Source organism: Podarcis pityusensis, assembly GCF_964106645.2.
Source record: "Podarcis pityusensis genome assembly, chromosome: 1".
Lineage (NCBI taxonomy): Eukaryota > Metazoa > Chordata > Lepidosauria > Squamata > Lacertidae > Podarcis > Podarcis pityusensis.
In genome coordinates this window covers 36064599-36092404 of record NC_138028.1, presented here as the reverse complement: position 1 = coordinate 36092404, position 27806 = coordinate 36064599, and the positions used below count along the sequence as shown (strand labels likewise).

Sequence of the window (27806 nt, the reverse complement as noted above, 5' to 3'; positions counted from 1 at the left end):
ACAGAGATTGAAGGGGGAACACGCCTCCTATTCCTAAAAAGAAGGCGGGGTCCCTCGCCAAGAAGGAAGTGCGCGGCTTTGTATTCCCAAGGTAACAGCTGGAAATAAATAAGGTCGGGGGCTAAGAGCAGGTTGAGATCACCGTGTCCTTATAAAGATGATGCGACTCGCCCTCCCGGTAGGCCGTAGAGGCCTCCCAAATGTCCCGAGGGCTCCGACAGCCGCAAGCGGGAAAGTCGCATTCCCCCCCCCCGCCCTCGAGCCCCAGCTAACTGTCAGGGCGCGCGGACGCTGCGGAGTCGGTGCTTTAAAATCCGGGGCCGGGGGGAGACGGCAGCCCTCCCCTGACTAGCCTGACAGGCCCAGGCGGGCGCCATGCTAGGAACCAAAATGGCTGCCCCGGGGAAGGCTGCCCAACCCGAGGAGCCGCGAGCGGGGGAACGTGCCGAGTGACGCCCGCCGCGCCGGACAGGTAACTTTCTCCTCCCTCGCCGCCGCGTCGTCGTCGTCCGCCCCGCACCCACCTCCCCTCCCTCCTCAGCCACGCCACCGCAGCTTCCTTCCTTCCCGGTTACGGACAGACCCTCCTCGCCTCAAGCCAGCCGTTCTCTCTCATTGTGCTTGTGTGCGTCCCCTCCGCCCATCCAGGACCCTCACCTGGAGCTCGGCCCTTTCCACCTCCCAGTGCGCGCGCTCCATCTCGAAGCGGGCCCATTCGTGCTGGATGTAGTGCAGGATCCCCGGGATGGTGTAGTGTTGAGGCCGGGACAGCTCCGAGCCGCCGCCGCCGCCGGGGCCCACCGCTTCCGGAGCCGCCGCCGCCGCCGGGCCTTGGGGTTGCTGCTGTGGCGGCAGGTTGCCTCCGCCGCCGGGCCCCGCGCAGCCTTGGCCGAGCAGCTGGGAGTTCGCGTTCCCTCCGGCGGGCGGCAGCGGCCCTTGCTGCTGCTGCGGCCTCGGGCTGGGCCCTGCCATGATCCCGCCGCCGGCTCCGGGATGTTCGTCCATTGTCTGTGGGGAGTCCTTCCCCCGCCTCCTCTTGCTGCTGCTGCTGCTGCTCCTCCCGCCTGGTGTCCCGAGTCCGGAGCGGCGCTGCTTGTGGGGAGGGACCGGCCCGGGGGTGTCAAGGCCACGCGGAGCAGTAGCCGGGTGTCAGGGCAGCGCCGAGCTCCAGCCGCCGCCGCCGCCGCTGCTGCTCCTGCCGCCGCCGGCCGCCATTACAGTCTCAGCTCCATCATCAGCCGGACAGATTCACTCAGCAGCTCGGCTCACCCACCCACGGGGTGGGGGGGGGAGAGGCGGAGGGACGCGAGGCATGCTGGGAAACGGCACCCGCCTTGCTCCAACACCCGCGCCGCCCTGCACGCATGCGCGGGCGCTGCCTGAGAAGAAATTATAGAGAGGGAAGTAGGGGGTTCTTGCGCTCTGGGTGGTATTTGGTGTTCGCTGAGGGGGAAAAAAAATCTCGCTCCATCACTCCTAAATCAGTTTCCCGCGGCTGACTTTTTAACTCCTCGGTAAAACTCGCTTGTCAATGGCCAGGAGAGCCAGAGCTGCCCGCAGAGATAGTCGCTCTTTGGTTTTAAAGTGAGCATGACACTCGCACTTCACGTGTTCACTGTGCATTGTCCAATTGTCATCCTCACGACAACCCTGGAAGGTAGGTCAGAATGTTTCCCCGTGTTGCCGATCTGGGCGGTGGAGGTGAGAGAGTGTGGCTTGCCTAAGGCAACCTACTGAGTTCCTGGCAAATGTGACATTTGAAATTCCTTGGTATCTCAGTCTTTTTGCCAGTTTACACACTGGTGTAAACTGTTGATAGTTGTAGACAGGGCTTTATTTAGCTCAGGAGGAACCACCAGGAGCATGTGAAGAACATATAAATTCAACAGTTATCTGACCATGCTAAGAGTGCATTTTCCATTTTTAGGAGAAAGCTTCCTATATCAAATGAGCCTCTTGCAGGGAATTTTTTTTCTTGCCTGGCATTTTAAACAGCAACAATAATCGCTGGTAGTCTACAAAGCATCCACTCATTCTGAATGTCCAAATTGGCATTTTACCCAGCTCCACAAACTCTGGTCCTTCTTCATCCCACTTCCATGAGATAAAGACATGGAAGGAATAAAAGGTTTTGTGACCCAGGTTTTGTGTACCTTTCCCTGATGGTATGTTTTTAAAACATGGCAAAGGAGTGTATTCCATACTTAACTCCCTGCCACTTTAACAGTCTCTTGCCACTACTTTCTCTCCTCAGTCTATAATTTTTCAGTAGGCTGCTACTGTTTGTTGCTCCTTCAGCTCATTTAAAATGGTCTCCCCGATGATGGGCTGTGCCAGCAAAAGATTCTTGGCATTGCAGTTGCATTCCTCACATGTCTACAGCTGACTCCTTGGGGTGGACAAGAGGCTATTTCTCCCACCACACGCACAACACACCCTCCCTCCCCCAGGACATGAAACATGCGCTGATTTTGCCACTGCTGTTGTTATTATTACTCTGTCACCCAAAGTAGCAAGGCAGCAAATAGAAACCAGAGTACTGGCAGTCAGCAAACCAGTGTCAAATTACTACTATGAGTATGGGATTAAATTAAGAGAGGCTAACCTTTGTAGAAGGAGGGAGAGCTTTCTGAGCAATCCCTTGAGGGAAACTCCATCACAGGGATGTTTAAAACAAGGTTAGTCAGAGCCGTAGGGAACATGCCTTCTTTAGCCTTTGGTAAACTACTCAGTCATCTTTGCAAACCATATCCTTAAAAAGGAGCAAGTTAATATGTAAACTATATATAGGAGCGTTTTACATCTACAGTGTAAACAAGTCACAAAATAAAATGTTTAATTGAAGGTATGAAATTAAAATACAGGAGTCTAGTGCTGACACACTTGTACTTCAAAGTAGGTTTCCTTTAAATAAAATAGCTATTGCACTAAAGTGTTCTGTCACATCCTAAGTACTGGATAATGAGCAAGTCACATCAAAAAAGAAATGCTTTATTCTTCCAAAGTAAATTTGATACAGAGACCTGGACTTTTAAGGCTACAGTCATGAAACCATGGCTATAGAGGTCTTTTTCTGTTGTGGGCTGCATGGCCAGCAGTGGGGCAGAGACAAACATAAATGTTCTGGATTAACTAAACTGGAATAAAGCCCTGTTTCAGTTTCCTCAGATTAGAATTCTCAGCTCTATCTATTCTCTAGTCTATTCTTAGAGGCATTATGCCTTTGTTGATGGATATATACAACAGCTTAGATAGGTTCTTGGTCTGATCCAGTAGAGTACTTATGTAGAAGTATGCCCTAAATGTTGACTAGGAAGTAATAAAAGTACAGTGGTACCTCGGGTTACATACGCTTCAGGTTACATACGCTTCAGGTTACAGACTCCGCAAACCCAGAAATAGTGCTTCAGGGTTAAGAACTTTGCTTCAGGATGAGAACAGAAATTGTGCTCCAGCGGCGCGGCGGCAGCAGGAGGCCCCATTAGCTAAAGCAGTGCTTCAGGTTAAGAACAGCTTCAGGTTAAGAACAGACCTCCAGAACGAATTAAGTACTTAACCTGAGGTACCACTGTATAAGCAACAAGGTGGGAGTTATTAATGAAAGGCTACGTATCCCTGAAAAGCCTAAAGTGTTTTTGCTAGTACACCCTGGACAGTTAAGCATTGCAAATGCATTTTAAACTTGCATTTTTATAATCCAAAAACAGTTCAAAAAAAAAATTGAGAACAGAAAACACTGGAATGTGAGTTGGTTGCTAACTGTTTTCTAGATTCTCTTTGTAAAGTGAATAAACAGAGTATGACTGTTCCTGATGGCAACTATTAGCTTTTAATGCTTATTAATTGATCACAGGTTTTTATAGATTTTTTTTATCATAATGACCTCAAAGTAATTACAATATAAAAATATTGATAAAACTCATAAAATACAATTGAAAAATAACATGCAGTTTCAGTTCCATTAAGAACACAGAGATCCAGATTCTGGAGGGATCGACACAAGTTTCATGCCCCAAAGACTTCAGAAAGTAGGTGTCTTCACCATATGGCAAAGAAATCCCTTAATATTGAGGGCATCATGTTGCCAAGGGTAGGGAATTGCAAAGGTGGGCCACGACTACAGAGAGTTGGGATCTTCCAGATCCCAACACAACATGTTTATTGGCAGGACCAGAAGCAGAACCCCGCTCTGCCGATCTCATGGTTTGAAACAGTCTACACCTAGATCTCTAGTCATGGAGGGCTTTATGTATTAAAGTGGCTAATTTGGAGTGTCTTCTTCTCTGGCGATCACTTGTAGCCGAGTTAGATTGTCTTCCATGTACACGGTCTTAACGGTGTGTCCACAGGTGATTGTGGAGCCCAATTCTGGATCCACATGTCCTTCCACAGTGGAAGGCTCTTGTGGAAAGATAACTGCCCAGGTAGGAGAAGTGATTTATACTTTCCAACATTACACCACTGAGTTGGATTTGTGGCGCTGCAGAGGGGTTGTTTTATGCTTGTTGGTGCATAAAACTTTGGTTTTTTGGATGTTGAGCAATAGGCCAAGCTTTTTGTATGCTTCTTCAAAGATATTTAGGATGGTTTGGAGGTCATCCTCTGAGTGTGTACGCACTACGTTGTGTCACACCTACATGACTGAATCTTTTCATAACCTCATTCCCATAGCATAAAAAGAAGCATAATTAAATTCAAAAATTTAATCTGTATCAATAATTTAATCAATATCAACTCTAAAGTAAGGTTTGGAATGATATTCTCATCATGACCATGGCAGTTCATCATTTCCACCTGAATATTTCTGAGGATCACACTCTGCAATGCCATTTTGGAGTGCGTTAATTAAAATAAACTCTCATAACCCTAAGGGGCATTAATTATGCTATCTTTATTTTCCTCTTCTATGGGCTAGAAGCTCTTGAGGCTTCCTTTTGAGTTTGTGCTGTTTACTTTTCATTCTGAAGTGGCCCATTCTTCAGTTGAAACCACATAAACTGAGGATACGTAAGAAAATTTATACTTTTTATACGACTCCTATAATTTTATGGAAGAGGAGACACACATTGTTCCCACTCATCCCAGCATCTTACTGTTGTTATTAAATATTATTATTATTAAATATATACACATGTATATAATTGAGAGAAAAATGAGGACACAATAAGGTTTATAATATAAGTTAGGGAATGGAAAGAGTGAAAAGAGAAACAGAACAGTCTCAGAGTTACAAACAACACAGTAATTAATTCAAATTAATGGGTAGCATGTTTAAAACAAACAAAAGGAAGTACTTATACAACACATAATTAACTAATAGAATGCATTTCCATATAATGTTGCAATTATTAGAATTAGTGGTGTTGAAAAGGATTAGGTAAATATGTGGAGGATGAAGTTCATCTGTAACTCTTAACTATAATAACCAGAGCCACAGTGTTTGTGCTCAGAGACTGTGTACCATGTGCTTAATTCAAAACTAAGGTGTTGGGACAAAAATTTGTCTGGAAGTTATCCTCTCTGACCTGGAAGCTGTTTCCCTATAATTACAGAGGGAAAGGCATGTAACTCATGCTCAAAGACATGTGCTTCTTTATTTTAACCCCACATGTTCCTTGATCAACCTGGTTGTGCTGAAAACAGATTGTGCAGAGCACTTCTAACTGGGGAATAGAGTGGCAGATTCTCCCAATCCTAACTGGGGCATGGAGCAGCCAGGACAGAGGGTGGTAGCAGTCCACCCCCCACCCCCCATTTTTGCTGCACTAGCTGCAACCTGGCACAGCACAGGGCTCAGATCAGGTTCTTCACTAGAAAACAGGCTGGCTTTGGAACCAGCAGCTCTGTTGGCACAGTCCTGCTCTGCCCCTCAAACCCAGTTTTAGGACCAAATATGATTATTGCCAGCAGGAACACTGGTAAAAAGCAGTATGCACTCCATCGCCCTTTCAGGTTCACAGTGGAGGAGACAAACACCAGTACGGATCAGGGGTTAGGTATTTTTTTAAATAGAAAAGTTAAGTAGACTGCACCCAGTTTCTATGAAAATCACAGGCCTTAGGTCTAGACTTTATCCTGCTCAGTACTCTGGCCTTGATCAAAACAACCTTTAACTCAATTGTCATAAAAATAGATCAAGTATAGGCATGTTCTGCAACCTTTCTGTGGACCACCCAAATGGAGTTAGCAGACCACAGTTGGAGAATCTTTGCTCTACCCCTAAGGTTTTTAAATGCCTCACATATCAATTACTCTTTTGTCTCCTTAGAAAGGTGTTGTATCTAAATCCATTAACAATAGCCACAAGCCCGTTTGTGAGCTTTTAAGAGTACTCTCCTGACATGGGAGTGAAAGTTATTGTCAGCTTATGAGGAAAGAGTACCTCCTGTGATCTGTAAATAGCCTCATATTCTCTTAAACAGCTCCATATTTAAGAGCGAGCTGAGCTTTGCATTTGGCATAAAGACATATGCCTATATCTATAAATAATAATAATAATAATAATATTTTACACAGTGGCTGTGTTTCATAGCAAGAAGTTCCCCATGAGGAAATTCAGCATCCATCTATAAATAAAATCAAACATTAAGCAAATGAGAGAGTGTAAAATACTGTACTTCAGAGTAGAACCAGCAGTGAATCGGGCAATGGTGGCTATAGTTACTATGTATAATGCAAATGCAGTGGGAAATATTACAGGTTGGTTCTCTCACCAGTACAGTCTTACCTTGGAAGTCGAACGGAATCCACTCTGGAAGTCCATTCGACTTCCAAAACGTTCAAAAATGAAATCATGGCTTCTGATTGACTGCAGGAAGCTCCTACAGCCAATCGCAAGCCGCGGAAGCCCTGTCGGATGTTTGGGTTCCAAAAGAACGTTCGCAAATCAGAACGATCACTTCCGGGTTTGCAGCATTTGGGAGCCAAAATGTCTGAGTTCCAGGTCATTCGGGATCCAAGATATGACTGTATCTTCAATTTGAAACCAGTAGGAATTGGCCCTTCTGCCTCTGTCCAGTACTTATAATCATAGTTGATTTCTTTTATAATGTTACTGTGGCATCAGCCCCAATCCAATTGCTCTGGGTAGTTTGATAACTGTACAAATAAAACTGGGGTTGAGCCTCTCTAGGGTCTGGGGAAGTAGAGAGAAAGCCTATTAAATGAAGCTGTTTTGCACAATCCTAGAACATACAGGGGACGCGGGTGGTACTGTGGTCTAAACCACTGAGTCTAGGGCTTGCCGATCGGAAGGTTGGCAGTTCAAATCCCCGTGATGGGGTGAGCTCCCGTTGCTCAGTCCCAGCTCCTGCCAACCTAACAGTTCGAAAGCACGTCAAAGTGCAAGTAGATAAATACTGTATTTTTCGCTCTATAGGACACACTTTTTCCCCTCCAAAAATTAAGGGGAAATGTGTGTGCGTCCTATGGAGCGAATGCAGGCTCCTTGGCTTCAGCGATAGCAACGCGAAGTCTCTGAAGCGCAGAGGGAACACTCCCTCCGTGCTCCGGAGGCTTCGCATTGCTTTCGCTGAAGCCTGGAGAGTGCGCACCGACCCTTCTCGCTCTCCAGGCTTCAGGGATAGCCACCTGAAGCCTTCAGAGCGCAGCACAAGTTCCCGCAGCGCAGTGCAAGTTCCTGCTGCGCTCCGCAAGGTTCAGGTTCCTTTCGCTGAAGCCAGGCGAGTCTTGCTCTCCCGGCTTCAGTGAAAGTAACCCAAAGCCTGCGGAGCGCAGCGGGAACTCACACTGCGCTCCGAAGGCAGCAGGTCGGGGAGCAGCAGAAAGGCTGTGTGCAGCCTTCCCGCTGCTCCCTGGGGCTGGCAATGAGGGAAGCTCGGCTTTCCCCACCGCCAGCCCCACAAGCTGCGGGGAGCAGCGAAAAGGCTGTGCGCAGCCTTCCTGCTGCTCCCCGGGGCTGGCGGTGAGGGAAGCTCGGCTTTCCCCACTGCCAGCCCCACAAGTGAAAGTAACCCGAGGCTATCTGGAGAGCGAGAAGGGTTGATGCGCACCGACCCCTCTCACTCTACAGGCTTCAAAGATAGCCATCTGAGGTACCACTGTACAGTGGTGCCTCGCAAGACGAAATTAATCCGTTCCGCGAGTCTCTTCGTCTTGCGGTTTTTTCGTCTTGCGAAGCACGGCTATTAGCGGCTTAGCGGCTATTAGCGGCTTAGCAGCTATTAACGGCTTAGCGGCTTTAAGAAAAAGGAAACAAACTCGCAAGAACTCGCAAGACGTTTCGTCTTGCAAAGCAAGCCCATAGGGAAATTCGTCTTGCGGAACGACTCAAAAAACGGAAAACTCTTTCGTCTAGCGAGTTTTTCGTCTTGCGAGGCATTCGTCTTGTGGGGCACCACTGTATTTTAGCATTCTTGCCTTTAGAGAGGAGAGGAGAGAACATCCAAACTTGAATATAGTTAATTAAAGTTCTTGATACAGTGGTACCTCGGGTTACATACGCTTCAGGTTACATACGCTTCAGGTTAAAGACTCTGCTAACCCAGAAATATTACCTCAGGTTAAGAACTTTGCTTCAGTATGAGAACAGAAATTGTGCTCCGGCAGCATGGCAGCAGCAGGAGGCCCCATTAGCTAAAGTGGTGCTTCAGGTTAAGAACAGTTTCAGGTTAAGAACAGACCTCCAGAACGAATTAAGTACTCAACCCGAGGTACCACTGTACTGGTCACTGACCATAGTAAAATAACTTGACTTGAATTAAAGTTACAGTGCCAGAATCACCAAATCATGATGGGATGGACCCATTAGTTGCAAACAGCAGGGCAGGATCAAAGCAGCTGGGAGTGGTGTTCCACATATACTTCTGCTTGTTCAGCCCTGTTTCCCCCTGCAGCTCTTGTGGCTTCCCAAAAGCCCCTGATAGTTTAGAGATCTTCCACAGATCTTCCTCAGATGCATCCAGTTCTGGAATTTGTGACACACACACCCCACGCACGGCAGTGTTTCATTCACACACAGCACTCTAGATCCCAGCTTATCTCTACTAAAACTATCCGGGAAACTAATTTTCTAATTACTCTGCATCAGATTAGGCTGTGAAAGACTTACAGCATACCTTTAGACATTTGTTCTTTCTAGAAGATGATAAACTAGGCAAAATGTGATTTAAAAAGCACAACAAGGGTTCTTAGCTGATTTTGGTTTCTGGAAGTGAAACAAACATGATCTCTTTTTCAGACATGATGCAGAGCAGGAAATTCTTCTATGCACAAGCAGGGAGGAGCAAATTATGAATGAAAACTATGAGCTTAAACTATTGAACTAGCTAGAGCTTCCTTGAAGAACTGATAAAGGTTCATCTAAACTGTATTTAGCCTTTAGAATCCAAAGTTAAGTTGAACACTGAGTTATAAAAATATAAGCAGCCATTTGTTATTATTACTTTAACATGGGTACAGCTGATGACTTATCATCTTAACCAGGGCTGGGGAAATGAAACGGTCACACCTGTCTACAGACTGAGTTTTGCAACAATTACTCATGCTAAAAGGGTATTCATGGGAGCAATTCAGTTCGGAATTAGTGGAACAAATGAGAGGCTTGTTCACCACATTGTGAGCAATAGATTCACTGCTGCTGCTTGATATGGAGGTTGCTGCTGTGGAGGAGTGCCTAGAGAGGGGTGGTTGGGAACAGTAGTTCATTTAGCTTGCTTGAACTAGGCGAGGGACTGGCCCAACACATGACATGTTAAAACATAGCATGATAGTGTCTGGGTGGTAGGTAGATTATGAAATTTACTCTGCAAAATTAACAGAATAATGCCTCATGATTATTTCATAAGTGGGTCATGAAAGTGACCCTGGAGTAGTTCTGTGCTTGGCTAATTTCAGCCTTTATAAAGGTATTTTCGCAAACCTTGGCTGATGGCATGGATCACACTAGGTTCCAGTGTAGTCTGGAATTGCCGAAAAGCCAATTCACTTTTTAAAAGTTGCTTGTTAACTCCTCCACCCAGGTAAGGGTAAGGGGGGTCGTCACTCCGTGAGGCAGGTTAGGCTGAGATAGAGTGATTTTCCCAAAACCACATAGTGAAATTAATCACTGAGTGAGGATTAGACCATGTGAGTTAGATACTGAACAAAGAGCAATGCCCTAGGCAATTATGATAGGGTATTACCAATTTCTGCCTTTTATCTTTATGAGCTTTATATGCTTGGGGTTAAGAAATGCTGAAGAACACATCTAGAATTAATGGCAATATATTATAAAAATAGCCCGATACTATAATTTGCCATTATAATAGGCTTCAGAATAAATGCACCCTCGCTCTCCCCTCCCCAACTTTTGGTGGTTGGCACATTAATGCAGAAGGAGGGGGGCAAATGCCCACAGTTCTAATTTCTAGCTTTTCAATTTTCTGCAGAACACTATTTTTCCACAGTAACTAGCTATGCATTTCCTCCCACATGCCTGCTAAACATATCTCCTTGCTGGAATTTGCAGAGTGGGAGGGGTTTCGTTCTGGGAAATGTCTGCTTATACTTTATATGCTAGTAAAGCATTTTGTAGCAAATGTTGAGGGAGGCACATCTAAAGCTTCATCCCAGCATGGGATCCCAGCATGGGATCACCTTCAGGCAGCTGGCTGGAATGTTTTATGTGGCTTTAGAAGCCGCCTTCACCTGAACCCACAGTCATAGCCTAGAAAAGGTTGTCCTTAACCCAGTGCCAATTCAAAAGATGAAGCTGTTAATTTCCTTACAGTTTTATTTAATCTCAATTTCAGTTTGACCATCTAGCCTTGAAAGAGCAGACAACGAATCATGATCAAGTTTTTTCTTATGGTGAACAAGCAAGGGCAAACAAGACTCTCTCGATATTATGAATACATGGACCTTCATAAACGGACGATACTAGAAGCTGAAGTAATCAAGCATTGCCTTTCCCGTTCAAAGGAGCAAGTATGTATTTTTATGTAGACATTTTAGGGTCAAACAATCTGACTGGGGCAGACCTATGACTTTGAACTTGAGCTTTCCCCAAGTTCACAGCAGGGGTACATTCTGTGTATAGCACAAGTGTGTGTATTTGAATGGGATTTGGCATGCAAAAGGTGTGTGCACACAATATGTTGGAATCTCCACCTAATCTCTGCTCTTCCCCACAGCCACTTTTGTCCCAACTTCCAACATAAGAGCTTGGCTGGGGGGGGGGGGGGAATAACCTCAGGAAGATGGAATGGGGCAGCGGTGCAGATGGTTCAGCATCCCTTGCCTGTACAACCCCTTTGCTTTTTAAATGGCACTCTCCCACCAATTTATGTTGTTTAAAAATTAACTCTTGACTGCTGCATGTTAGGTGCTATTTGTGCCCATATATATAGTATGATGATTTCTTCAGTTCACCCCTAATATGGTGGCTCCCAACTTTGGACCTCCTGATGTTTTTGGACTACAACTCCCATCCCTCACCACTGCCCCTGCTGGCTAGGGACAATGGGAGTTGTAGTCTAACAACATCTGGGGGCCCTTTTTCAGGGGGAACTCATAGGAACTCAGTCTTGGCACCTCTCAGGTGGGCACCATTGCCATTCTAAGAAAACGAGAGATGTTTATGGTGAGTTCCAGCACCTCTTTCCCTAGAAAAATAGCACTGCCAATAAATACTCTAATATGTTAATTCATATAGGTCCACTCCATATAGAGATATGTGCTCTGTCAAGAAAACCATCTTTTTTATTGTTAGCCAATCCTTCCTTCATCTGCAAATTGTTGCTAAGGTAACAGAAACAAAATAATCTTTAAACCCTTTTCATTTCAGCAAGACAGTGGAAGACTTTGGGTGTGTGTACAGTGGTACCTCGTGTTACGTACCGTCCCCCTTACCGTTCTGCTAACCCGGAGGTAGATGCCCCTTGTTGTGAACTTTGCCCCGGCATGCAAGCGGAAGTCATGCTCCGGCAGCGCGGCAGCAGCGGGAGGCGCCATTAGCAAAAGCGTGTCTCATGTTACAAGCGGTTTCTGGTTATGAGCGGACCTCCAGAACGGATTAAGTATGTAACATGAGGTACCACTGTACTCTAGGCACCAGGATAGTTTCAGGATCCTAGCAAAGGCTATGACACTGACTTTGAGTCAGCTCAGGTTCTTTGAAGGATCAAGCTAGATGTGATAGTGGTGTGTGAGCGATATGTTGTTTACTTAAAAACAAGGGGTGGGAAAGCATGTGAGGAACAGATGACATTAAGTAAGGGGAGCACAACTTTACTGGCTCTTCTTTGTTTTAAGCAGTTTTCTCTCAGTTGAGCTCCAATGAAAGACCTGGGCTGGGAGAAACTGCTTAAGGCAACGGAGTGCAACAACGTAGGCGGGGGGGCTGGTTTTGTTACACACAAAACAAACGCCAGTGGGCTGTTTTTACAAGTAGAGAACAAACCTCCACCCATCCTTGTTTTATATGTAAACAGGGCATTTTTAGAACTGGTAAATAAAAACAATATTGGCATTGATTGTTCTGCCCTTTAATAACTTACTTAGCCTATATAAACTAAAAACTGTCCAGATGAAATCTACAATAAGCAGATAAATATCTACAAAAATGTGTCATCCATCAAATTTTATCTATGTCTTTTTTAGTGTTCCTTTATTGAATACAAAGATTTTAAGCTGGTGTACAGACAATATGCTGCTCTTTTCATAGTGGTCGGAATTAATGAAACCGAGGTATGTGTTTATTTCTTAACTATGTAAAGAAAAAACAAATATTGATCTATGAACTAAAGACAAATACTGAACTTGATATATGCCCATTACTTCAGTTTCTTCCTGGTTTCCATATGTGATCCAGTTCCTTATATTGTGTCCTTCATTCTGCAATATCTAGCTCTCCCACAATGTAGTTGCATCATAAGAGATGAAGGAAATGCAGCATAGTCCCTTTTGGCAAAACCAAGAACTGGCGATACCAGGGTTCCCCATTAAAGGGGTTTCTGAGGGGAGGCTTTGACCGTACGCCGAGAGGACGTCATTGCTCTCCCCTGCGACGGCGGCGTAACGGGGGCGGCTATCTCTGCTTGAACATATGTTCTCCAGAGCCGGCCCATCCCCCCCCCCCACACACTGGATAACCCTGATGTTCCCTAGATCCCCGGCTGGGGACTGGGGAGGGATAACTCCCAATGCCTGAGCCAAGCTTGGCACCTCAAAGACAAGCAGGGTGTCATGAGCTTTTGTAAGCAAGACACTGCAAGTAGAGACTTGACAAGAGACCAGGGTGCTTCCAGGTGGGTGTTTATCGTTGGATTGGTACACCACATGCAAGCAAACCTTTTACAGCACCCATACAAGGTCATCATCGAAAAGCCAGCCTGTATTTTTTTCTCATGTAATATGAATTTATTATTTTGAGGGAAAATCTGATAAGCTAAAAAAAAAACCCCTGTTGCTCACAACCCACTAGCGATATCTCAGTGACCTGTTTACAAAGGAAGCACCCTTGAGAAATTGTTTTATTCATGTATGTATTTACAACCTTTCTGGACTGCCTTTCAACACACAACAGTGATCAAAGGACGGTTTTCAAGCACAATATAAAACATCATCATACGACATAAAACGACAGTGAAACACAACAATCAATAACATCAATCATCAATAAAACATAGCAGCATAAAATAATCCTGAGGTCTTTGTCAGTCTCTCCTGGCTTCTTCCAAAAGCCCAGAACATCAAGTATGTTTTAACTTGACAGTAAAATCCCAGCTAGGATGCCACCATCCATTGTGCCAGGGAAAGAGTTCCATAATACAGGTGCTACTACAGAGGAAGCCCTGTCCTGTGTCACCACACAGCCAGCCATGCCTGCCTGCAGGACACGAAGCAGTGCCCCCTGCCAATCATGGGTTCCAGGCCATTCTGAGCACAAACATCAGCATTGGCATGGTCTGCATGCAATTAAACCTGATGTGAAATTCAGTGTGTTATTGTTTGTAATGCTGCCCTGGTACACTCTTTTGAATTAATACTTCTGGTGCAGTGAATGTTAAGGTCTAAGGATCAGACTATTCGTTTTGTTTCCTAAAACTTAAAACAAAAATCACAACTGTGAGCTTTATAAGTAATGTAGAAAAGTTAACAGATCACTGGTTTCTCTGATGTTCCAACTGATTTTCAGAATGAAATGGCTGTCTATGAACTCATTCATAATTTTGTGGAGGTTTTGGACAAGTATTTCAGTAGAGTGGTAAGTATGATATTGAACCAAATACAAACTCTTCTCTTTTTTTAGAAAGCTTTCATATGATTTATTATATCATAGACCTATTAGTCTGAAACATTTGCACCATGATAGAGTGCAGATATTTGACCTTTGGATTTATTTTTATCAAAAGACATCAACATTTAAGTCATTGGGTATTAAGCAAGTACACAGGTGGCTCAAGTCTGTATTATTCCACATGTATAGAATTATAGCTTTGTAGCTGCCTTGGAAATTGAGGAGAAATTGAGCAAAAGCTAAAAGAGAGCTTTGATAACTTGCTCCCAACTTTTGGATGTTTCTATTGGGACACCAGGAGAGGTCCAACATCTGAATGTAAGCTCTGCCTATGTCATTAGATAAATATAGCACTTTGAAAGAATCTTTGAAACTCACAAATCTAAAAATACTGAGATGACAAATCATCTCTCTAGTAAAGGACAGATGTTCTTTTCTTTCCCACAGTTTGTTCTTTCCTCCTCCATTATCATCCTAGCTTGAGATACTGCCAGAATTCTGCAGATATTATATGTTAATTTTACTTTCACTAGCTCATCTCTTGGGAATTAACAGTTCAATTTGTTATATCATTTACTTGTTCTCTGTGTTACAAGCAATTAAAATAGAAACATGCATGAGGAGGAGGAGGAGGAGTTTGGATTTGATATCCCGCCTTTCACTCCCTTTAAGGACTCTCAAAGCGGCTAACATTCTCCTTTCCCTTCCTCCCCCACAACAAACACTCTGTGAGGTGAGTGGGGCTGAGAGACTTCAGAGAAGTGTGACTAGCCCAAGGTCACCCAGCAGCTGCATGTGGAGGAGCGGAGACTCAAACCCGGTTCCCCAGATTATGAGACTACCGCTCTTAACCACTACACCACACTGGCTCTCAATGATACGATGTACCACACTTTTCAACCCTTTTAGAGTGAACAAGCCAGCAGCTTCAAGCAAGGCCAGTCTCCATGGGGTGGTGCAAATTGTACATTAGACTCCGTCTTTCAGCCAATAGATGATCATTCAGAAATAGAGATATAGCTGCATCTGTTGATTGTGTTATAATCACAATTCAGACAAAACTGGTATTAGGAGGCAGTGCTTAGAATAAGGCAGGCAGATTTTTAGGAAATGTGCTTTCTTAAATGGGTGGCAGCTTCACATTCGCATGTTGGGCTTTCACTGTGTGCATTATGGTCAAAAAACAAAATAAGCTTTATTGTACTAGCCAAAGACCATGACAAAACCATACAAACACTGTCAGGAAAAGAAATACCTATATAAACTATATAACTCTATATAAAAAGCAGAGCCAGTGCCTTGATCCATCAAGATCATAAAATGCAGATGCACGTGTATGTGCATTATGATGCCCGACATGCAGAAAGATACACGTTCAAGGAGGAATGCCATGGCTATTTTTAACACTGGATCGCCTCATAACACACCAGCAGAAATGTGATGACTGACACACAGCCAGGACTTATGTGTCTTCCAGCAATTTGGCAGAAGTGCAAAACAGTTCAGCTGCCCACTTTCCCCGAAAACAATCAGTCTTTATACCTGCAAAAGGTAGCTTTAAAAGTGAGACCAGCATCTGGTGGAAGCTCCCACTCAAAAGAGGGCTGCTCAGTAGGATTTCCCATAGTTTAGGGCTGTGCATCTTTGCCTCATCCAAAGCATGAACAACTAGTAGATGACTGTATGCAATAGGTTTTGCTTACCATGTGGGGGAACTGTGACCCTCCAGACGTTGTTAGACCCCCAACTCCCATCAGACCCAGCCAAGGATGCCCAAAGGTAGGGTTGCCATATTTCAGAAAGTGAAAATTCAGACACAAAAGTTGTGTGGGTTGCCATATGTCCGGATCTTCCTGGACATTACAGTGATTTCCGTCCAGACACTGTTTCCAATGGCCGAATCCTGCCTATGTCCAGGAAATTCTGGATGCATGGCAGCCCTACCAATGGCCGAGGATGATGGGAGTTGTAGTCCCTTAACTCTGCTTTACAATAAAAAGATTGTACTGAAAATGGCTGCAAAGGATGAGTGAATATTTACAAGCTCCATGATAATCCCTTGGTCCAAAAACCAATATACAAATAAACTTTAAAAACACTAATAATAATGTACAGTAGTCAGAAATGGAACAACATCAGTCCTTTGCTCTTGCTGAAATGTCCCTTTTCCTCTTCTTTTTTTAGAGTGAATTGGATGTATCCTTTCAGTTTTCTCTATTTATGTTCCTGCTCCTTCCTGCGTCTGCCAGGCTGCGTGGCATTCGTAGGAATCAAAATGTTGCCATGATTGGATTAAACTGTGTTCAGCTGAGGTGACTGAGCTATATAGATGGATAGTTTGAAGTATGTGAATAGTATGTGAATAGTGACAGTGTGGAGGTAAGTTGTTAAAAGGCTGATGATATGGGTGGTGATATGATAGTGGATGCTGGGAAATGGAGACATTTTGTCTAAAGGTAGGAAATTTCCCCTTGCTCTACTTGCTGCATGCATAACGTTAATAGATTTCAGTGCATGAACACAGTAGCTGTGATAGAATCTGTTGCTGGGCAAAGGAAGAGCTCTGTCCTCAAAGGAACCAAGCTCCGAGCATTTACTGCTACCATTGAAAGGGATCTCTCTCTCTCTTTCTCTGATTGCTACCTGCTTTTCAATGGCAGAGGCATCTGGACAAAAGTCTCAAATGGAGATTTCAGCACATGGGGTGAATAGATACAGGAGAATACTAGGGATGCAGATTAATGCAGTCTGCTTGCTCATTACAGCTGTTAATGTTCAACTGAATGACCATCTCCTTCTGCATGAACCTGCCTGAGCTGAGCACAGTGTTTAGTATCAGATCCATTCATTGATTCTGCTGGCATAATGTAGTGGGAGAGGATTTGAGATGGTTGCTGATGACCCAAATGGGTTGGGTAACATCTCTCTCCATGTGACGGAGGCAGGAAAGCAAAGAACTCTGAGAGGCAGGCGCATTTCCCTCAGTTTTTTCTCTCATGCCTGATGGGACAGGTTTTTCTTCTTATGAGAGTTATCTTCTCTCATACTTTCAATGCTACTGGAGGCGTTATGGGTGGGTGTGTCCCCCATGATCTGGCCTTATTTAAGGGAAATGGAACTACCGTATTTTTCGCCCCATAGGACGCACTTTTTCCCCTCCAAAAATGAAGGGGAAATGTGTGTGCGTCCTATGGGGCGAATGCAGGCTTTCGTTGAAGCCTGGAGAGCGAGAGGCATCGGTGTGCACCGACCCCTCTCGGTCTCCAGGCTTCAGGAAGCTATCTGCAAGCCTTGCAAGCCCGGTGGGAGTTCCCGCGGGCTCACAAGGCTTGCGGGCAGCAGCCTGCAGCCTGAAGCATGGGGAGCCCTCCGGAGGGCACCCCATGCTTCGGGTGGGTGTGCGCAAGCCTCGCGCACCCGGCGGGAGGTCCCGCCGGGCACGCGAGGCTTGGGGCGGTAGCCTGCAGCATGGGGAGCCCTCCGGAGGGGGGGGGAATAATTTTTTTTTATTCATTCCCCCCCCCCCCCAAATGAGGTGCATCCTATGGGCCGGTGCGCCCTATAGGACGAAAAATACGGTACGTCTAATATTTGGGGAAGACAAAAGGGGACATTCCAGGTGAGACTTGAATCCCGTAACATACCCCTGGGTGAAAAATATGCCAACCCCAGAAATGGTACACTATGTTTCCCTGTAGCTGTCCTGACACCTTCTACCATCATCAGCATGAGATCAGCAGGGCTCAGGATTTGGCAGTTTCCCAACCCAGATTCTCCCACTTCTACCCTTTTTGGATTGGAGAGCAGTGAGGGTAGCATCAGAAGTGGATGGTCCTGAGAAACCAACAACAACACCACCTGTGTTGATGGAAGTAAGACAATTAAAGGGTGACATTACAAACACTCTCCTAATTGCATGCTAAATAATTGTATGATTAGCTCAGCTGGTAGAGAATGGGACTCTTAATCTAATCTTAGGGAAGGAAATTTTGCAATGAAAGGGAGGCTCCATTACATTTGAGTCAGGATTCCACTTAAAGAGGAAGCTTATTAGTATCCTCTTAATTAAGAGTACACATGAAGCAAAATGTTTTCAGTATTGTAACTGCAATACAGCAAAATAAAATAAAAAATACATCTTTGTGGAAATAGCCAGAATTTAAGCATTTCCTCACCACCCCCACCCCCATAAATTAAAATCTCAAGTTTTGCTACTTAGCATGCTGGTGTATTTGACAAGTCCCAGTTATGTGCATGGAGAAGTGGGTGGAATTGTATTAAGCTCTTTAAAACAACTGCAGTAGGTGCTGATATCTGGGAGAGATGAGTCATTTAAAAAGATTACAAAAGCAACAGTTGAAAGTTATCACATCAAGTTTTGTGTGGCAAAACGGATCTGGAGTGGGAGTACTTTATTTTTTAATGCCTGTATTTCTGTGTAAGGAACAAGAGCACAGTTTTTCACATGAAGGTAAGACATAGATGACCTGCTCCTAAAAGCATGAATTGCTGCCTAGGTTGCACTCCCATGCACATGTACTTGTAAGTATGGCTCTTTGAGCACAGCTTGACTGACATCTAAGTAAATAAACATAGGTTGGTGCTGTGCATTACATACATAAAAGCATTTAAGAAGAGCGTATCCATTTTCAGGAGATGTTACTGAATTTAGCTAACACACAGGCACTCCCTCCATTGAAGATGTAAGCAGGTGTACAATAAACCTTATATCGTAAAGACACTAGCTTCCATTGTGCTTTGATTTTCCCAACAGAAACAGAACCCTGGGTAAGTGCCTGGAACCCCCTGGAATATTGCTACTGCTAGGCAGAGACCAGGGGTGACACGCAAACTTCACAACATTACTTAAAGAAAATAAAGTCCAATAGTGATGCCTCGTGCAGGGAGATGTAGTCTGTGGCATTCCCACAGTGACAGTGGCAAGGTTAGCGGAGCCCTGGGTTGGCAGTCTTGCAGGGCCACTGACACCCTGACTACCCCACCACAGCCTCCCTCTAATCTCCTCTCCATCCCAATGAACACAACGACCTCTCTTTACTGCAGATCAACATCATGCTAAGCTGGAGGAGAGGTTCCTCTCTTCCAAGCCCAGCAGTAGGCTAGGAAGGAAAACCACACTCTTTGCTATTCAGATATCACTTTCTTAAAATCAGAGATGGCATTTTCCCTTCCCATCACTGTGATGGGCTGGGAGGAAGGGAACTTCTCCCAGCTGCATGCTGTGATGGGGAGGAAAACCTCTGTCTCTCTTCTTCTGCTCAGTCTGAGGAACCTCTCATTCTATCCCACTGTTGAGGTGTTGAGGAAAGCCCTCTCCTCAAAGGTACCTTTCCCTCACATGTGCCACCAATCCTGGAGGTCAGAGCACTCATTTATATGTGCTGAGACCTAAGATCTCATAGCAGTAGCATCACTGGTTTTGCCATCAATCTTGGGGAGTGGGGGCCCTACTGCAGGACAGTTTCCTCACCTTTGAGCTAAAGACTTGCCACTTTTCAGTTGCGGTCCGTCAACACTAAAAGGCCAAAAGCTTTGGTAAGAAAATGTTTGCCAGAACCAACTTAATGCCCAGGCATTAAATCACATCAATGCACAATACTTCTAATAAAACACAGGTATTTTTGAGGCATATGCTAATGGAAGCAAATATATTTAGTGACTGAAATAGCTATGCCAGTCACTGAGCCAAAAACTGTTTTGTCTTGGGGTGACACATCTGGCTCTATGAAACTTGAGAAAATACTAGGCATAGAAATCATCAGTGGTAAGTAGCTATATCGCCAAATTATATTTCAGCCTTGTGTTTGAATAAAATATATTTCAAAGCATGTTCATACGGCCTACCTTTATTAGCCCCTTGCCCTCTATTTGAAGAGCAGTTCAGAATTTTGTTTAAACATAAATAACCTTAAGAAGGAAACATGGAGGCTTTGAAGTTGGTCATAAACATTGAGCAATAGGGCAGCAGAGACAGTCACCTGGTCACAGTCTTCCCTTCTATGGTGAGATGTAGGGTAGTTTTACTAAAATTATAGCAATTTTGCAATTTCTCTTCTGTCTATACTATATTTGCACAAGTTCACCACTGTGCTGTATTCATTGCCTATTTCCTAAGGTTATAAAAGCCATGAGTGTGGGGAGGAAGGAGGAGGGGCAGGAAGAAAAGGAATGGAAATGACTTTGGGAGGTTAAGCGGAGGCCTTGGTGAACGGGGAAGAAGGGTCTCGCTATGTGTGACAGTTTCTGCACTGAGAAGGGAAAATGTTTTAAAACAATGACAGAAGTTTGAGTAAAGCAAGGACGGAGAAACACTGAGAGGGAAATGGCAGTTTCCAAAAATGGCAGAGGTTTGAATGTAGCAGGGATGGATAAACAACACTGAGGGTTTAAAAAACAACAACAACAATAATAATAATTAATAATAATAATTTATTATTTATACCCCAGCCATCTGGCCAGGTTTCCCCAGCCACTCTGGGCGGCTTCAAACAAAATATTAAAATACAGTGGTCTGTTAAACATCAAAAGCTTCCCTAAACAGGGTTCCCCCTCCCCCCAGTTTTAACCAGGAGAAATGGGTGCAACATAGAAGGTAATGAAACGGAGTCTTTTCTAATGGCCTTCTCGGCATGCTCAAACATTGTTTCAACCCACCCCCACGTTCTTCTCTCTTCTTGGTGAACTCAAACTTTTCTCTCTTCCATTCCTCAGTTGCCTTATGTGTGTGAGAGAAAGAAGGTGGAGCCCTCAAATATTCCATAGTACCTTCACATAATATAGTTCACTCCCAGTACCATGAAGTTCCAGATTGAACATAGCAATTTAGAACAGATATTAACAAACAAGCACCCCTATATGTATAGCACCCATTTTATGCAATCCTGTGTCTTTCATTTTTTTTAACCATGTATAAGTTACAGCCTGTTCCTTCAATGGTAAATACACAAAATTTTTAGTGACCAGCCGTAGTTACCAAGGAAGATGCATGTTCAAGTTCATGTTCAGCATAAAGTTTGCTGGGTGGCCCTGAGCCAGTCCCTCTCTTTCAACCTAACCTACCTCACTGGATTGTTGTAAGGATAAAATGGGAAGGGGTAAGATAATATATAGTGACCTGCGCTCTTTGGAGAATGAATGGGACAGCGGTGTTAGTTAATTAATTAATATACAGTTACAGGTTTAGGGATATATCTTAACCTTAGATCACTGAGATTTAAAATCCCAAGGGTGGAGTTAGGCCAACTAAGCTACTAGCAGTGGGCCTGATCTGGGCCTCTCAACTGGAGCTAGTGCAGCTGAAATCTCAAATTACCACCTTCCACTCTGGCCAGGGCAAGCATGTGGGCTTCAGATATGGTAGTGGCTCTGCCACTCAGTTTAGCCCAACTGAGCATTGCAGCCTAAGGTTCCCATCTTTAAAAAGGAAGTAGTAATATTTATTATATTGGATTCCCCAAAAGATTAGCAAACAGTACTGTACAGGTTTGTCACTAGTTTATCTCCCAGCATATAGCCAATTAATATTCTTTCAATATAATACTGCAGTATAATCCTGATGTGAAAATTCCTGGTTTACTCTCTGAAGCTTTTGGTAAAATTTCATTTAAAAAGATAAGCAAGCCCTTTAGATTCTGATTCATTTTTAAGTTAGGGTTGGGCATTGGACCGATGCTGTCTGCAAAGGAGTGGCATCGTTTAGCTGCAAGGCTTTTGCAAGAGGACCCAGCGTGCCTAAAAGAGCCAAGCAACTTGCCCTGCACCTTTGGAAAGAGCAGCTCAGGCAGATGAGGAAGGAACAGCCTGAGTGGGGAGGGACGGACTATGAGCTGCAGTCACTTGATTCCCAATAGCAGATGAAGTACTTGTTGGTGGAATGAAGAGTAGCTAGTTGTGGAATGCTGCCCAACAGGGTGGGGCAGCTCATATCTCACTGGGGGAGAAAAGAAGCCTCTTTGGGCTTCCAGTCATAATACCAACCTCCAGTTATCTCTGTAGAAACATTTTAAAAACACTTGACAGTAAGATGGAATGCATGTCTCATCAGATCCTGAACCAAGGAAGCAAATGTTGAGATTCTTTTTTTAAAAAAAATAATATTTATTAAAGTTTCACAAAAAAAGGATCACATTAATAAAAAAGAAAAATTTAAGAATAAAAAAGAAAAATACACAATACAAAATACAAAAATACAAAAAGAAAAAGGAAAAACAGTTAAGAACAATTCCTTCTTTTCATAACTTCTTTTACATTTACTTGTTTCCCGGACCTCCTCATACCTCCCTCTTTTGTATTCCAATTCAGTTTGTTAATCCAGGAATTTCTTTCCCTCCTTTTTAATCCCAGTCCTTGAACTTAATATATTATAACATTAAGTTTTTACCTATTAAAAACCAATTTTTCCATTCTTTTAGCCTTTTTAGTCCTAATCCTTAATCTTTATATATTTATAACTTTAAAACCTGTACAGCTAGAAGCCACTTAACTTCAATCCAACATCGCTCTAACATTCCTTAATTTTGCAATATTTCTGTAAATAATCTTTGAATTTCTTCCAATCTTCTTCCACCGACTCTTCTCCCTGGTCACGGATTCTGCCAGTCATTTCCGCCAATTCCATGTAGTCCATCATTTTCATCTGCCATTCCTCCAGTGTGGGTAGCTCTTGTGTCTTCCAATACTTTGCGATGAGTATTCTTGCTGCTGTTGTAGCATACATAAAGAAAGTTCTATCCTTTTTTGACACCAATTGGCCGACTATGCCCAGGAGAAAGGCCTCTGGTTTCTTCAAGAAGGTATATTTAAATACCTTTTTTAATTCATTATATATCATCTCCCAGAAAACCTTAATCTTTGGGCAAATGTTGAGATTCTTTACTCTTTGTACAGGGGCTTCGTTTTGTTTTCAGGTGGGGAGTGCTGAGATTAATACAGAACGTGTTCTAGCTGTTTGCTGGCTAAGTTAGTAGTACTGAAATGTTAGATCTCTGCGGACCTCTTTTAAATTTCAGATTACACAGCTGTTCTGGCTGGGGCTGATGGGAGTTGTAGTCCCAAAGATCTAGTCGAAAAGATCTGGCGGGCACCAGGTTGGGAAAGGCTGGTATGAATTCTTACATCTTAGTGCACCTGTATTTCCACCATATGCGGTAAATACTTTAATGCAGTAAGAAGACACCTTCAGCAGGTCAAACGAAAGATAGGAAGGGTTATTTCAAGCAATTGTGATGTTTTCTCAGTACAGCTGTTTGCAAGTTAAGGCATGTCTGGAACAGTGAGGGACTGAAAGCTGGATACACAATTTTTTCATTTGAGCACTTAAGCAGAGGAAGAATGTCTTTTCAGCACTGATTCCACCTCATTTACACATATAATTGCATTTCTATGGGGAAAATAGGGGACTAGGGATCTCTGTCCAGGGTGACTCCCCTCAGACTACAATTCCCAGGAACATTTTGGGGAAGCATGATACTGATTTCTTGTCACTGATTTGCCCTAGCAGAATTTGTTAACCATTATTTCCCTTGTGTTCTGAATGGTCACTTTGCTAAGCAATTGCTAAACATATTGAAGCATTTTGAAAATCAAGCTTTTCAGTGAAACTTTACACAACTATTCTGGATTGGCTCTCTTAATGCAAGTCACAATAGGCTGATAGCTGTTAGAATAAGATTGGTGTTAACCAACATCATTTGCTACTTCTGCTGTTTCTCTTTTCTACAGCTCTTTTAATTTACATACTATTATACACAATAACTGTATAGTTGGTTGTGAAACTGGAGTTACAATGTTATAATTTTTGCAGTTACCGAAAAACTCATTAGAAAGTTCATCTGTTAAGCACTTAGATAAAAAAACAAATTTGAGTTCTGGCATTTTTCAGTTTAGTCTTGCTTATTCCAAAATAAATTCCTTAACTTTATATGTACACAGATCATGTTCAAATTGGACAGAGTGCACATAATTTTGGATGAAATGGTATTAAATGGTTGCATTGTAGAAACCAATAAGACCAGAATTCTCGCACCTCTTCTTGTTCTTGACAAAATGGCTGAAAGCTAGGAAGACTATGCCAGTGAAGGGTGTGTTCGCACGGAATTCTTCAAAACAGAAAGAAGGAACAATGAACTCTGAGGATTCAAAGGCTAGTCTTGCAACATTCCAAATGGGCTGAACTGAACCTTTTCATGCTAAAAGACAACTGAAGGAAGCAGGTGCCACACCTTTACTATCTACCTGTGAAAGGTTAATTACCATAGTTACTGCTTTAAGTTTTTAAGATAACAAAATATTCTCATTGTGTAGCCTGTAATCCAGCTGGTGAAATAAATAGACTCTTTAATAATATACCTGTGTCTCTCTTTTCATCAAACAAAATTAATAAGGCAGGCTGGGAAATGCTAAAAAAAATAGACAGGTGTGCTTTGACTACATGCAAAAGCAACCATGTTTGCCTAAATTGCAGAGGTCTAGCATCCATTGTATCTGAAAGTGGACCCTCGACCACAAAACCTTATACCTTAATAAATGTATTAGTCTTTAAGAGTTAACACCCTTTGTAAATCTCCATTTGACTTTGGTGAAAAGGCTCTATTGTTCATTGAACTTGTGTGATTCCTCCCCTAATTCCAAATTGGGGGGGGGGGGCACCCTCAATAGGTTATCTTCAGATCTCAGATCTCTATCATGACCTCCCTTAAGGGAAACTTGTACATGGGCCAGGAGGGATTGAACTGAGACTGAAGATGAAAAGATTGGCAAGAAGAGAGGTGATGATCAGATAGATGATTTAGCACCTTCAGGGACTGTTTCCTTAAGTTTGGTCTAACCATAAACTTTTCACCTCCATAGAGGGTTCCAGATTGTATGTGGATGTAAAAACCTTTTGAAGAAAACTAAAACAAAGTTTCAAGATATATCTGCAGGGAAGTATTTTATGTAGATTGGGTGTAATGGTTGTTGTCAGGGGATACAGAGCTTTGAGCTACTTAGCTGACAAGATAGCTCCCCTAGAGCATATTGAGGCTCTCGAGGAAGCTTGAATAGCAAGGGCAAAACACAGTGAATGTTATCTTCTATCTGTTGGCTTCTTGAGGCCAACCTCTGTTGGCTTCTTGAGGCCAATCTTTGAAAGCACCAAGACCAGGGCATGTAGAAAGTGAACTTGTAACACGTTCAGAGTACCATGGAAAGTATATAAACATTTTACTAGGGTCCTCCATGTACTCTACCTTTGAGAAGGCGCCATCCTATCTCATCATGTAATCAAACACTTCTGAAAAATAGGCTACTGATCCTGTTTCATCCACTAGCTCGAGAGCTGTAAGCAAATTCTCTTTGTCCCCCTGATTAAGTTGAAGAGTTTTGATGCTTTTGACCAAAAGCCTGCTGGGAAACCACCTACTTGAATAAGTCCAACTTAGCAGACAACTGCCTGCATCTCCCTGATGCTTTCACCTGTTAATGTAGTCTGGGGTACTAAGGGGAAAACATCCCCCAAATGCAAGACCAGAGTGGGAAAAGGAACTAATGATCACACCCAGGTTTTCTTCTCCACCATCCTTGGAGAGAGACAGAAGCTATAGGCCACATGACCCAGAAGCTGTCTGCGGACAAACGCTGGCTCCCTCGGCCAGTAAAGCGAGATGAGCGCCACAACCCCAGAGTCATCTGCGACTGGACTGAACAGTCAGGGGTCCCTTTACCTTTACCTTTAGGGGAAGGCACACAAGCCCAAGAAGTGCTATCATGACTTACCTTTAAGATAACCTACATGATAATTGGCTTTTTGGGTATCAACTCAAAAACTATCCCTGTACTTTAAAGGGGCTTGAAGTAGTTAGAACCAATGTAGCTGCTGCTCCTGTCATCCAACTGCTCACTCTGTGCAACTCTTATAAAGAGTGTGGAGAAGAAGAGAGGCATCTTTTCATGGCTTATTATGAAGATGCATCTCTTGATTGACTCTTGGCAATTCTACAGAGACACATAAAAATTACAGGATAATTCAACACACCTAAGAGTGGATTATTAAATATCCTAATAGGTCAGTTCCGAAAACAAAATCTTACCAGCAGTAATGCAACAAATTAGGCATTAGAAGCACTTGGGGAAATGACTGTATTCTGGAATATTAATTATTCTAACCTCCAATAAGGGCCCTTCCCTGCATTCAGTTTAAATAGCTGCCTTTGTTTGCTGACAACCCATTTTTGTATAGTGGATTTACAGCTTGATTGCTAAAGTGCTGAACTAGCAGTGATTGAAATCGGCTTGTTGTGAATGTTAAGAAAGAGTGCATTCCTCTGCTGAACTAAAAGCACCTGGAGATTAAGCAGTTGGTGCTATTGAGAGTAATTTATCTCAGCATAATGGTGCATCAGTTCTATAGAAAAGAATATAATTTCATCATCAAGGTTAACCAAAATATGTCTGTATGTGTCATATCCTACTAATGCAATGCATAAACAGAATGGTATAGTGAGAATGATTACTGCCAATCTTACCTTTAAAGTTTTTGCTTTGCATTTAGGTTTTGATAATAATGGTAAATGTATTATATAAGTTTGTCAAGAAAGCAATGTTTTCATTGGGGTATTCCTGCATTGTAGGGAATTGGACTAGATTACCCTCGGTATCCCTCCCTACTCCAATTCTATGATTCTATGATATAAGCACTCTTGTGCCAGCGAAGTATCAAAACACTGTGAACTTGACACTGGTTATACAAGGATATAAGGCCTGATATTGCAAAGATATGAGTTGCTGATGTTTTTCAATAATGTTAGATTCTACAGCTAAATTATGTGCAAAACCAATCTTCACTGTAAAAGACTATCATTCCATTTTAGTTATATAAGAAAAATCCAAGTACATTTACTAGTGAAGAATTACCATATTTGCAAGATAGGTTCTTTCAAATTAACACACACCAGGAGTTATCCTTTATTTAAAATATTGCTGTGGTCAATAGGCCAGTCAGGCTAGCAAGTTTTAAAACCACCTGACTATTTGCTGTGCTAGTAACAATGCAAGCTTACAACTATGAAGGATCTATGACTCTCAGGAGTGGCTTCAAGCAAACATTATGGGCCGCAGGAAGAAGGGGGGCATTTAACTCTGCAAGTGTGCAGAATGCCTTGTCTAAGAAGAAATACCAAAAACTACCAGATACAAAACTACCTTGAATCAGAAATGGTTTTGCATGGATTGCTTCTAAATAAATCAGCAAATGCAATTTAAAGAACTGGTCTGGAGTTTATTAACTAATGCTAAAATTCACCTGGCAAAGCTGCAAGGAACTGTAAATGTAATACTTTGTAGGGCAAAGCAACTGGCTCATGGGACATAATGCATAACAGCCACCTGCTATACAACTGACCTGATTTTTAAAAAACCACTGATATTTGGAGCCCTTTTTGTACTTTTAGAGGAGGTTTGGAAACAGAACTGTGTAGTACAAGACCAAGTATTTTTATTTGAAGAAATAAAGCATTAGAATTCAAGGCACTATTCTGCATACCAACATAACAGAAGAACTAGTAAGCGG

The 27806-nt window shown here is 43.2% G+C and overlaps 2 protein-coding genes across 9 annotated transcripts in view; one reads left to right on the top strand and one right to left on the bottom strand.

Annotated features, from left to right (window-relative positions):
* Positions 1-1255, bottom strand: part of STRN3 (striatin 3) — a 44317-nt gene extending 43062 nt beyond the window's left edge. For all 4 annotated transcript variants that reach the window (XM_080977936.1, XM_080977938.1, XM_080977937.1 and 1 more), the window contains exon 1: positions 658-1255. In XM_080977936.1, coding sequence (XP_080834062.1) covers positions 658-1005 — 348 coding nt within the window. In that variant the 5' untranslated portion in view covers positions 1006-1255. The remainder of the gene's footprint in view (positions 1-657) is intronic.
* On the top strand, positions 2-24602 carry AP4S1 (adaptor related protein complex 4 subunit sigma 1). Of its 5 annotated transcripts, none has more exons than XM_080979972.1 (6): positions 2-91; positions 10752-10926; positions 12601-12687; positions 14138-14206; positions 16424-16435; positions 24191-24602. In XM_080979972.1, exons 2-6 carry the CDS (start codon positions 10789-10791, stop codon positions 24317-24319), a joined length of 435 nt encoding a protein of 144 aa, XP_080836098.1. In that variant the 5' UTR covers positions 2-91; positions 10752-10788; the 3' UTR covers positions 24320-24602. The 5 variants fall into 5 exon arrangements, with proteins under 5 accessions (XP_080836098.1, XP_080836095.1, XP_080836097.1 ...); XM_080979969.1 differs by lacking the exon at positions 2-91 and adding an exon at positions 182-472; XM_080979971.1 differs by lacking the exon at positions 2-91 and adding an exon at positions 182-472 and having other exon boundaries at positions 10730-10926.
* Positions 24603-27806: the final 3204 nt, after the last annotated feature.